The sequence below is a fragment of the Echinops telfairi genome, unplaced genomic scaffold, assembly GCF_000313985.2.
Source record: "Echinops telfairi isolate 266 unplaced genomic scaffold, ASM31398v2 ScPeMD7_443;HRSCAF=831, whole genome shotgun sequence".
In the NCBI taxonomy this organism is placed as follows: Eukaryota; Metazoa; Chordata; class Mammalia; order Afrosoricida; family Tenrecidae; genus Echinops; species Echinops telfairi.
This window is the reverse complement of record NW_022104341.1, coordinates 75,873,514-75,885,198: the sequence shown is the minus strand read 5'-3', so window position 1 is coordinate 75,885,198 and position 11,685 is coordinate 75,873,514. Positions and strand designations below refer to the sequence as shown.

The 11,685-nt window shown below is 43.8% G+C and overlaps 2 protein-coding genes across 2 annotated transcripts in view; both read right to left on the bottom strand.

Moving 5' to 3' along the window:
• The window catches only part of RAB3B (RAB3B, member RAS oncogene family), an 82,966-nt gene that overhangs the window by 32,455 nt on the left and 38,826 nt on the right, over window positions 1–11,685 (bottom strand). Inside the window, exons 3-4 of the mRNA XM_004699429.3 lie at window positions 3,385–3,503; window positions 163–287 (exon numbers count right to left, since the gene is read on the bottom strand). Of these exons, the coding sequence (XP_004699486.1) occupies window positions 163–287; window positions 3,385–3,503 (244 nt within the window). The remainder of the gene's footprint in view (window positions 1–162; window positions 288–3,384; window positions 3,504–11,685) is intronic.
• LOC101644416 (adenosine 5'-monophosphoramidase HINT1-like) lies at window positions 7,419–7,796 on the bottom strand. Its single transcript, XM_045291969.1, has one exon. The coding sequence runs from the start codon at window positions 7,794–7,796 to the stop codon at window positions 7,419–7,421; it is 378 nt and encodes a 125-aa protein (XP_045147904.1).

The window sequence follows — 11,685 nt, the reverse complement described above, 5'->3', positions numbered from 1 at the left end:
AGGACCACCCCAAAATTCACGGAAAAACAGAATTAAAGGATGATGGAATTTTCCAGTGAACTTTTTGAAGCCCCTTGAACTGTCCCTTCCACATCCCCTCCTCACATTCTCATGGATCTATGTAGGCACACCCACAGGCACATACACGTAGTGCACACATACCAAGTTGTTCTGCGAGGAGCCTGCCCTTCTCGGTAGGAACAACCCTCTCCTCCTCCATGTCACACTTGTTCCCTACGAGGATGACTTGCGCATTGTCCCAAGAGTAGGTCTTGATCTGAGTAGCCCTAAGGAGAGACAGAGAGGACTCTGTGAAGCGTTTCCCTTTCTTCCTGGCTAGCAACACCCAGGTAATTGTGTGTTGCCATGGAGGAAGCTCCAACTCATGGAAACCTTAGTATAACAGAATGAAACGTCGCCCAGGCCTGTGTCAACTTTGCAAAGGATGACCACACCCAAGTTACTATCAATTAATTTCAAACAGACAGACAGACAGGCACTTGTCCCTATTGTCACAGATTCTGACCTACCGTTTTTGTGGCATCCTCTCATGTGTCTGCCCATCCCTCTTCTAACTTGGCAGAGAACTCTTTCTCAGACTTAAAGCTGGTCATGCTATAGCTCTGCTTAAAATCCTTCTCTGGCCCCCAACTAGGTATGTGATAAATTTCAGATTCTTCATATGAGTATTCAAGACTGGTTATGTCTCTAGCTTAATCACTCTTCTTCCCACCTCAAAGAACTTCTTGCCCTTGCCTGAATGCTCTTCCATGATCTGTGTTCTTTCTCGTTCCTAAGTCAGCCTCCATGCCCAGCATTGTTTCCACAATTCCTTTGAGGATACTTCTCAAACGTCCAGGCCCAGTTATCCTCTCCCTTCGCTTCCATGACTCACACACCTGCTGATCATGACTATTTGTAGAAACCAAAATGCCATCGCTGCTTTCCTCCATGCAGAATGGCTGTATGGACTCTAAAAAACATTTTTCTGTGCTTTTCAAATTCTTGAGAATAAACACGTATTACTTCTATAATTGGAGATAAAGTTTTAATAGAGAAAAAAAACAGTTTCCTGTCTTATAGAGACATGTTTTTGTGGGAGTGAGTCTAACAGGGTCCCTCACCACCCATCATCTAGAAGCAATTATTTCCCATGTTGGGTTCCCTGTATCTTTACCATGACATCTATTACACTTAGCTGAATTTATCAATCTCTCATCCAGAGTAAGTGCTGGTCTATTCTTCTCTGGAATATCAGTGGGCCTAGAGCACAGAAGGTCTCCGTGTATAATGAATGAATGAGAAAATGGTTAATCCTGAAGCTGATCTTGAATCTGACCCTAGTCTGACACTGACATTCGATCTAAAGCATCCCTAACCTCTACCTCCATCTATTGCAGACCCTGCTTCTAAAGCCAATCCCACTACTACCTTCCTCTAAGTAAGAATCGATTCCCTCAAAGGATGGAATTAACTCAACGACCATTTGTGATGAACTTTCCAAGAGAGCCAGACACTATACTGGGCCTAGATGTCAAGTGAGGACTGGCTGGGACCAAATTTCCGAGAAGTGGAAATTGAAAGGATAGGGTTTGGGAGAGAGAATCTTGGTCTTCAGTCTGAAGGCAGGTAACTGAAGCCACCTCTCCAGCTCGCCCCGTGTTCCGCTTTCTGCCCTCGCTCCTCCCTCCTCCCATCCCCAGCCCCTCTCAGCTCCCAGATTAGCAACAAACTGAGGTTATTTTTGGAGTTGTCACCAGGTGTTAAAGTCACTGTGTTGCTGAGGCATAATGAACAGGGACTGATGGAAAAAGAGAAAGGGGCCCAGGCCAAGAGGAAATGAGCAGTGTGGAGACCTTTAAAGAAATGTCCACCCTTGGGGACAGAGGAGAGAGAGAACCCAAACCACCCGGCCGGCCGGCCGTCCAGTTCATGCGGACTGACAGTGACCCTATAGGACAGGGTAGAACTGCCCCTGCGGGTCCTGAGGCTGTCACTCTTTACAGGAGTAGAAAGCCTGGTCCTTCTCCCAGGGAGAGAGAGAAATGAGGGGAAGGAAAACACATTACTGGAGGGAAGAGAGGAAATAAGGATGAAAAGGAATGAGGTGAAGGGAAAGAAAAATTGAGAAAGAAGGAAGATAGAGGGGGAAAGGAGTTGTTAAAAAGAACCAAATTAAAAACACCGCCATCAAACTCATTTTGAGCCTATAGAACAGAGTAGAACTGTCCTTGTGTGTTTCCTAGAACTGTAAATCTTCACAGCAGAAGAAAGTCTCCTTTTTCTTCTGTGGAGCCACTGGTGGTTTTGAACTGCTGACCTTTTGGTTAGCAGCCCAATGTGTAACCCACTACACCACCATAACTCCTACTGTTTCAAGGGAAGGGAGTGGGGGATGGAAGAAAAGGATGACCAAAAGGCAGAAACGGAGAACACAGACCACCACGAGTGACAGACACATGGACGGCACCCTAGACGATTGGGTAGAATAAGGGATTACAACAGCCTGCAAGGTCACTCTTAGCTCAAGGTTCCAAAAGACCAACCTTGGTGCACATAGTCATGGCAACTGTTCCTTAGGAGAGGGCATGTCCACCAAGGGTAGATGTTGGCCAAAGGGAGCAAGTTTAGAGCTGGCCGATATTGCTGCTGTGGGCCTGGCCTGCTCAGCCTCTAATTCTGAATGATGGCCACAGCACACCTCCTTCACTCACCTTCTATAACTCATTCTTTCTGCTGATTAGGGGAACTGAGTCTGGCCTCGCCTTTTCATGAGTCTTTCCCCACAAGCTCCCTTCTCCCTGTGAGTTCCCCCATGCTTCGGTGGTTGTACTCGTGTGCTGTGCTGATTCCCACAGCATATTAAAACTTCATAAACTTGAACTGTATGTGCTCTGGGTCCCCCAGCTTATGGGGAAGTGGTATGTGGATATGTTTGTTACTGTGATCAGAGTGATCTTCCTAAAGCATTAATCTGTCAGTTCCCTATTCAATGTCATTGTCTATGGAATAAAATCCCAATTCTTTACCCTGGCACATAACAAACTTCACAATAATGTCTGCCCTTTCTCATCTCAGCTGCCTTTTTGCTTTGACACATCTCTGTTCCTTTCCTGGAATAGTCTTACCCTCTTGGCCCTCTGGCTAACTCTTGTTCAATTTAGAAAGGTAGCATATACATTAGCAATGACAGGACACCTCTGACTCCCTAACCAGATCAGACACTCCTCCTCTGGCTTCCCCCAGCCCTGGTGTGTCTGCTTACTGATTGGTCTTCCCTATCTGTGAACTCAAGGGCAGGCATGCCACGTTAGATTCATCTTGGCGTACAGCCCATGGTCTAGCACATGCTAGGTTTTCATGAAAGATGAGTGAATATCATACCAGTCTTGGACAGCATTGAAGGACTCCTCGTTGGTGATGTCATACATCAGAATGAAGCCCATGGCCCCACGGTAATAGGCTGTGGTGATAGTCCGGTACCTCTCTTGTCCAGCTGTGTCCTGGGTGGGAAAAGGGCAGAGTTATCTTCCTAGGAAGTTGGCTTTGCTTCCTGAAAACTCCCATGATAATGAACTAATACTCCAAGGCACGTTTAAGAATAAGGTGACCAGCTTTTAACATTGGTAAAGTGGGACACCATTGATAAAACTCATATCCTGGCGAAATAGCCACATGGCAGCGGTAAACCATATACCCTAGCTTGTCGTGCATTCTTTCTAAAAATCGGGACTTTTTAAAAACGCCCTGGGATGCAGGAAAAATTGTTAAAAATCGGGACTGTCCCACCAAAAGTGGGACGTCTGGTCACCTTAGTTTAAGAAGTTCCTTTATCATGTATCTTGGATTGTGCCTGGTGACTGGAATAAAAAGATTTTTTAAACTTTGTGGAATTGGTAAGAAAAAATTAAAATCTTAACAAAAAAAAGGCAAGAGGCATGAAATACTCACAGAAGACATGTAAAATGGATAACTATTGCATTAAAAAGTTTTAACCATCCTTTTAATAATAGCTCCCATTATAGGTGAAGATGCAGTGAGATGTGTAACCTCACACCTTGCTTGGGGAAGGGGAACCTGGCTCAACCTTTCTGAAAACCTATTTTGAAATAAGTATCAAAACATGCACTCTTTAAGTGGAAATTTCCCTTGTAAAAATCTTTCATAAGAAAATAGATGGGAACAAGGGGGGTTGGAGTGGAGGCCCAAGGCCCATCTGTGGATGGTTGGATCCCCGCCCCCCGCCTCCCCCACAGAGGGGTTATAAGGAAGGGATGATTCAACCAAGGTGTAAGCACCAATGACTTACACATCATTCCTCTGGTTCCTGAATGTTTCCTCCCTCCCCTGCCCCCACTTCCATGGCCCAGTTCTACGTTACAAATCTGGCTAGACCGGAGAACACACATTGGTACTGATAAGAGCTCTAGGTCCATGGAATTCAGGACGGATAGACCCCTTAGTTACAGTAGTGGGAGTGGTGATATCATGAAGGGAGGAGGATGGTTGGGGAGGGCGAAGGGTGAGAAAGGGGAAACCCATCACAAGGCTGAATATATAACCTCTCCCCAAGGAACGAATAACAGAAATGTGGGTGAAGGGAGACAATGGACAGTGTAAAATATAAAATAATAATAACAATATATAATTAATCAAGGTTTCACAGGGGTAGGTGTGGGGGGCTGGTAAGGGAGGAGCTTAAACCAAAGGCTCAAGTAGAAGATGTTTTGGAAATGTTGATGACAACATGTACAAACATGCTTGATACAACTGAGGTATAGAGTGTTATGGGAGCTGTAGGAGCCCCTGATAAAATGATTTAGAAAAGAACATAGAAAATCTGACAAATATCTATGCACAGAAATGTTTGTTGCAGCTTTAGCTACACAGCGAAAAAGTTTCAGCAGTTTTATATAGTCAACAAGAGGATAATCAATGAAGTGTAGTACATTTCAATTCAAGGTACATATCCATCAAATGTAGTCCATTTTGTACTTGTAAGGCTATGACTGGCACAGGACAAGGTGTGATTTAAGTTTTGTGCAAGAAACAAAGATGAAAGAAAAATATCAAAAGCTTCCTATTGCCGGGAAAGTTCAGAGTGACTGGGGTTTTCACTTTCTTCATGCACGGTATGTTCTCCACATACACATACGCACGCACTGCTGTTGTTGTGAGTTGCTATTGAGTCCATTCTGACTCTGGGAGCCCCATGCGCAGAGGCAAACAGTTCCAAGGCAGTGACTTTTCAGGAAGCCGATCACTAGGCCTGCACTCTGAGGTGCCTCCATGCGGGTTCAAACCACCAACCTTTGGACTGGTAGTTGAGTATTTACTGTTAGTGCCAGCAGGGGCTTAAACATGCATTACTCTCATATAAGACAAAATAAGAAATGTTTCACTGGTTGGGGGGAGGGGATGGACTGTCTGAAGCAGCTCACAGTCTAAATAAACATAAGCATGTAAGCAAGCAAAGAAGACCAGTACCAAAGGGTGATCAGAGCATATTGATATCTCACAGATATTCACACGGCGCTTATGTGAGAGGCCAGCCACTCTTCTCTGTGTCATTATTGTTAGGCTGTTTGCTGCTTGTGCACGTGGCAAACATTTCCTCATATACATCTCATTAAATTTTTAGGAAATCTCTACTAGTTAAGTGACATTATTTACATTTTATGGTCGAGAATACAGAAGTGCAAAGAGAGGAAGTGACTTTCTCAGGGTCACCAAGCTGGTGACAGAGTTACACATTAGCTACTAGGCTCTTAAAAGCTCATCAAAGGTGTAACTATCGGTCTCTCCTTATACAGAAGAAAGAAGAGTGATGACAGTAGGCTACACATGGAAACAATTCGTCCAAAGGACTAATGGAGCACATGAACATCGGTCTCTACGACCCTGAGACCAGAGGATCTACCACTACAAACTGCTCTGAAAGGAATGACATTCGTAGGTCCTGGATAGAGTGGGAGAAATGTGAGGGGAAAACCTCAAAATCATAAAAAAAAAATAGACTGGTCAAATAGAGACTGTGGAACCCAGGAGACTGTGGCCCTTAGTCACCATTCAGGTTTAAAAATGAACTCACACCATGGCTTAATTTTCTGCCAAACAATCGACAGGTCTATAAGGTAAGCTATAGAGAGATACACACATCTTATAATAACCAACCATTTGAGATCAGAAGGACAGCAATTACCCAAGGACCAAGTTCAGAAGGGTTAGGGAAGAACGAGAGCTGGAAACAGGAGACACAGGGAGGACTCGGGATAAGTGATGGTGCATTTCAAGAGGAGACGCAGAAATGTGTGGTAGGCACCAGAATGACCCCCACAGGTCAAATCTGCACTGAGCCCAGGAGCGTCAGCCGAAGATAAATTAACTTGGTAATATCAAGAGATGAGGGGTTTTTCTAAAGAAGAGATGTGAGGAAGGGCATTTTGGCAGAGTACTCCGAAAGAACTTAAAGAACGGTGGGAAGTAAGAAATGGGTGAGACATGAAACAGGAAACAAGCTTGAACACCTGAGTTTCATCATCTATCAAGTGGGAACAAGGTCACAGAGACTCGTGAAGACTAGGGAAATTAGTGTACGAACAAAGCTTTAAAGAGTAAGAATCATCCAGGTATCAGTCATTATTTTTGGACTTCCAGAGGCAGCCCTAGGAAGAAGACCAGTTCCCCAAGAGGTGTTCAGGGTCAGCTGAGCAGGCCTTGGTCTGATTCTAAGTTCTGCCAATCGTCAGCTGTGTGATTTTGAATAGATGACTTATTCAACCCCTCTGGGGCTGTTTCCTTATCGCTGGAACAGAAATAATAATTACGATGATTGATGGAACATTTTAAACTCTCATGAAACCTAGACTTTCTAGAGTGATGGTGGCTGGATAAACCATGGAAATTATTACCCTGAGAAAATCTTTTAAACCTTAAACCAAAAAACACCCCCTGAAGTCTTCTTTAAATCAAACAATTGTTTTTCTTTTAAACTTTTTGCTGCAAATTCGGTGAAGGAGGACAGAACGGATCATCAGTTTTACATCCAACAATTCATATGTATTTTGTCTCAATGGTAAGTCACTGACATTTGTCCTTGGGTAAAAGCTGCTGTCGGGATCTTGAATGGTTGGTTATTCTAACCCAGGGGCGAGTTCAGGTCCAGATCTGAAGGGTGGCTGAGGGTCATAGTCTTTGGTCCCACCAGTCTCCTTGTCCCGTTGTATCTCCTCTTCCTCCTCCTTCTTCTTTTTTTTCTTTAACTATTCAACAATGCATTTTATTGCATATGGGGTCCCCCTCCCCATTATTTCCTTAATCTCTCCATACACAGGCAAATTTAAGGGTACTGTTTATTACATTTGCACTTGTTAACCTGATCATTCCTAGAGAAGGGATATGCGTCCCTGAAAACATGCTTAACCAGGAGGCCAATTCATCTGCCGACCACCGAGAACATGAAGATGGACACGACAGACGGACTGTCCCCCGTGCGAACCTTCATTCCGCACCATGCGATAAGCCTTGTTCGGGCCCAGGTCAGCTGCACGTTTCTTGCCAACCATCGTTACATGTCCAAGGAGACTTTCATCACCTTCTGCAACAGAAAGCTGGGAAATGTACTTCTTGGGTATCACCAAAAAAAGTGTTGGTGCTTGCGGGGAAATGTCATGAAAAGAAAGGCACCGGTCATCTTCAAAACCAATTTTGGCTGGGACTTCTTTGCGGACGATCTTTCCGAAGATTGCGTCACTGCCACGTCGGGCGGCCTGAGCCCTGGCGATCTCATCTGCCATCTTGACCTCCGTCCTGCGCCACCACTCCGGGAGCAGCTTCCTCCTCCTCCTTTTTGAGAAAACATTTATTAAGTCTTAAACAGGGCAAGGACTGGACAACGTCAGAGACTTTCCGCCTGAGGGGAACCATCAACACAGGGTCATAATGGTGTCCAATGTTGTTGTTGTTCGATGCCATGGAGTCAGCTCTAGCTCAGAGCAACCGTACGTACAACAGCATGAACTCTGCCTGGTCCTGCACCATCCTCACAATGGTGGCGATGTTTGAGTCCACTGCTGCCGTCATTGGGTCAGTCCATTTTATGGTGGAATTTCCTTCTTTGCTGACCCTGTATTTTATCAAGTATGGTGTCTTTCTCCAGGGACTCGTCCCTCCTGATAACATGTCCAAAGTACCTAAGACAAAGTCTTGGTGACCAATGACAGAGCATTGAGCATTTTAGCTGTATTTCTTCCAAGACAGCTTTGTTCATTCTTCTGGAAGTTCATGGAACAATTAATATTCTTTACCAATGCCGTTAATTCAAAAACATCAATTATTCTTTGATCTTTCTTAATCATTGAACAAACAGTAGTTTAGCTTAATTAGTAAGGAATATCTTCCTTGAGGATTGTGTTCTTTTAAAGAACAAATCTCTATGGGATGAAATTCACAATAGAAACTACAAAGGTTGGGTAGGAAACATAGAGGATCGTGAGTTTATGTGAATGGAGTAAGAATAACTCAGAAAAGGAGGGTTAGAAAACTTATAAAACTTGGAGGATGTAATCAGTGGTGTTGACTTGCCCATGTAGAACTTGTTGAACTGGAATGTGCCCTGCTGGGCATATTTTCAATAGCAAAAAATAACATACATTATTGTTAAAATGTTGGTTCTTCAACAAAGTCCCCGAGGAATACCAAAGGTGGATTTGGGGGCCAGGGTGTGGCACCACAGTGGACTCTACAGGAAAACGCTCATCCAGGTCGACGGGCAGACCTGGAACTGTTTGAGGGCTTTTCAGGTTTCGCCGTTGGTTTTTCTTGTTCTTTCTTTATGTTTGTTTTGTTGTATTATCTGTCATTCTATTTTTTGTCCTTTTCTGTTAAGTTTTGCTCTGCTTTGTTTTTGCACATATTATTGTCTATGCATGTCTTCCTGGACAAGATAGGCAGGATGAACAATCTGGAGGAGAGAACAATGGGACCAGCGGTTCCGGGGGACATGGGAAAGGGAGAGATGGCGGAAAAAGAGGGGAGTGCCAACAAACCCAGGGACAAGGGAAGAATAAGTAACCTAAAATTGATGGCAAGGAGGGCATAGATGCTTGGGGGGCTCCATCAAGGGAAGTGTAGCCTAGAGGAATTACCAAAACCCGAATGAAGGCTGAACATGATAGTGGGATGGGAGGAAAGTACTGTAAAAGGAAATAGAGGAAAGAACTGGGAAGCATAGGACAGTTATAGAGGTCTAATAAAGGCATGTATATATGTAAATACATTTATATACAATGACAGGGGAATAGAGATATGTACATATATTTATTTAGAAAGTATTATGGTAGCAGATGGACATTGGGCCTCCACTCAAGTACTCCCATAATGCAAGAACAATTTGTTCTACTAACACAGCACTCCATGATGTTCACCTTCCCTGGCATGATCGATCGCTGAAGACAAAATGGGTGCATAAGCAAATGTGGTGAAGGAAACTGATGGTGCTCGGCTATCAAAAGATACAGCCTCTGGGGTCTTGAAGGCTTGAAGATAAACAAGCAGTCATCTAGCTCTGAAGCAATAAAGCCCACATGGAAGAAGCCCACCAGCCTGTGTGATCATGAGGTGTCCATGGGATCAGGTATCAGGCATCAAAGACCCAAAACAAAACAAACAAAAAGCATATCAATGGGAATAAGGGGCAGGCAGAGTGGAGACCCAAAGCCCATCAGTAGTCAATTGGACACCCCCTGTCAGAATGGCTACAAGGAAGAGAAGAGCCAGTCAGGGTGCAGTACAATACTGATGAAACACACAACCTTCCTCTAGTTCTTTAATGCTTCCTCTCCCCTCACTATCATGACCCCAATTCTATATTACAGATCTGGCTAGACCAGAACATGTATACTAGTACAGATAAGAGCTCTTAATACAGGTAATCCAGACCAGATAAACCCCTAGTCCCAATAAGGGGAACAGTGATACTAGGAGCCTAAGGGTTAGGGGGAGGGGAGTAATGGGAACTGATTACAATGATTGATGGAATGCCCCTATCCCAGAGGGATGGACAGCAGAAAAGTGGGTGAGACAGCAGTCGGTGTAAGACATGAAAAAAAAATTTTTTTAAGAATAATGTATAAATTATCAAGGGGCCATGAGGGAGGGAGGGGGAAAAAGGAGGAGGTGATGCCAGAGGCTCAAGTAGAAAAAATGTTTTGAAAAAGATGATGACAACATATGTACAGATGAGTTTGACAAAATGGATATATGTATGGATTGTGATAAGAGCTGTAAGAGCCCCCAATAAAATGATTTTTTAATGTTGGTTTTTATATTAAATAAGAATGTTCTTTAAATGCCTGGCTTATCACAGGGGCTAAAATATTGAAGTCTTTTTTCACGACCACTGTCATTCAACTCTCTAGGCCTCAGTTTTCCCCAGTGGTTACAAACACAGCAAACCTGAAGAGGTTCGTGCGGAGCTGAGGGAATGTACAGGTGGAGTCTGGCAGAGGGACCAGCACATGGTAGGTACTTAAGAACGTTTCTGACTGTTGCTACGACTGTGGATATTGTCGTTACTGCTATGTCACTTGGAGAAAAACAAAATTAGACACAATAATCAAGCTCTCACGTTGAAAAGCAGTCCAGAGAATTATTCCTGAACCCCGCTCTCTTTTATTTGTAAAAAACCACACTGGCAAACATTGATCTCCTCCTGCTGGCGAGAGTCAGAAATAGAACTGAAGAGGAGACAGGAAAAGGGAGAACGAAAGCGGGATGACTCATTGGCCACTTACAGGAGCCCAGGTCATCAAGGGCAAGCTATTCCCTTGTAAGCAACAGACAGTCATCGAGCTCTTCCTATGAGCAAAATGTGCCAGAGAGATTGGACTCCCGAGTGAGCAAGCCACTTCCATGCCTCCAGCAGCCCTGTCGGTGGGGTGATGGGACACATGAGCACCTACAATGAGGCAGGTCCTTGGATGCGCACTTTATACATGGGCTCTCATTTAGTATCTATAGCAACAAAATAAAATGACTAGCCGAGCCTTGCTACATGCCAGGCACTATGCTAAGCACGTTTCCTATTTAATTTTCAAAAGAAAATTTCTGATAGAGTGTTCTCTCTCTTTACAGGTGAGGAGAAATTCGATAACGTCCTTACAACAATCACAGATATGAGACCAAAAGGACAGCATTTGCCCAAGAACAAAGTTTAGAAGGCACGAAGGAGACGGGAAAATGGCGAAAGGAAATGAGTAACACAGGGAGAACTCCGGAGCAGTGCTGACACTGAGGGCATCACAACTCGTGTCCTGAAAGGAGATGGGTGTAACTTGTTAAGTAGGAAACTCCTTTGCTTTGCAAACTTTCACCCAAACCACAATAAAATGATTTGTGAAACAACAAATAAAGTAGCAGCACAGGGAAACTTTATGCTAAAACCTAAAGCAATGATATAAGGTCTTGAATGGAGAAAAATAATTTTATGTTTAAAACGAGATTAATTTTTAAAAATATTTTTATTAGAGGCTCTGACATCTCTTATCACAATCCATACATTCATCCAGTGTGTCAAGTACATTTGCACATATGCTGCCATCATCATTTTCATTTTTTCCTCCCATCATCATTTTCAAAGCATTCGCTTCCCACTTGAGCCCCTGATATCAGCTCCCCATTTTTTCC

Excerpts from the sequence above, each read along its gene's own strand:
- LOC101644416 (XM_045291969.1), bottom strand. The coding sequence starts at position 7,796 with ATGGCAGATGAGATCGCCAGGGCTCAGGCCGCCCGACGTGGCAGTGAC.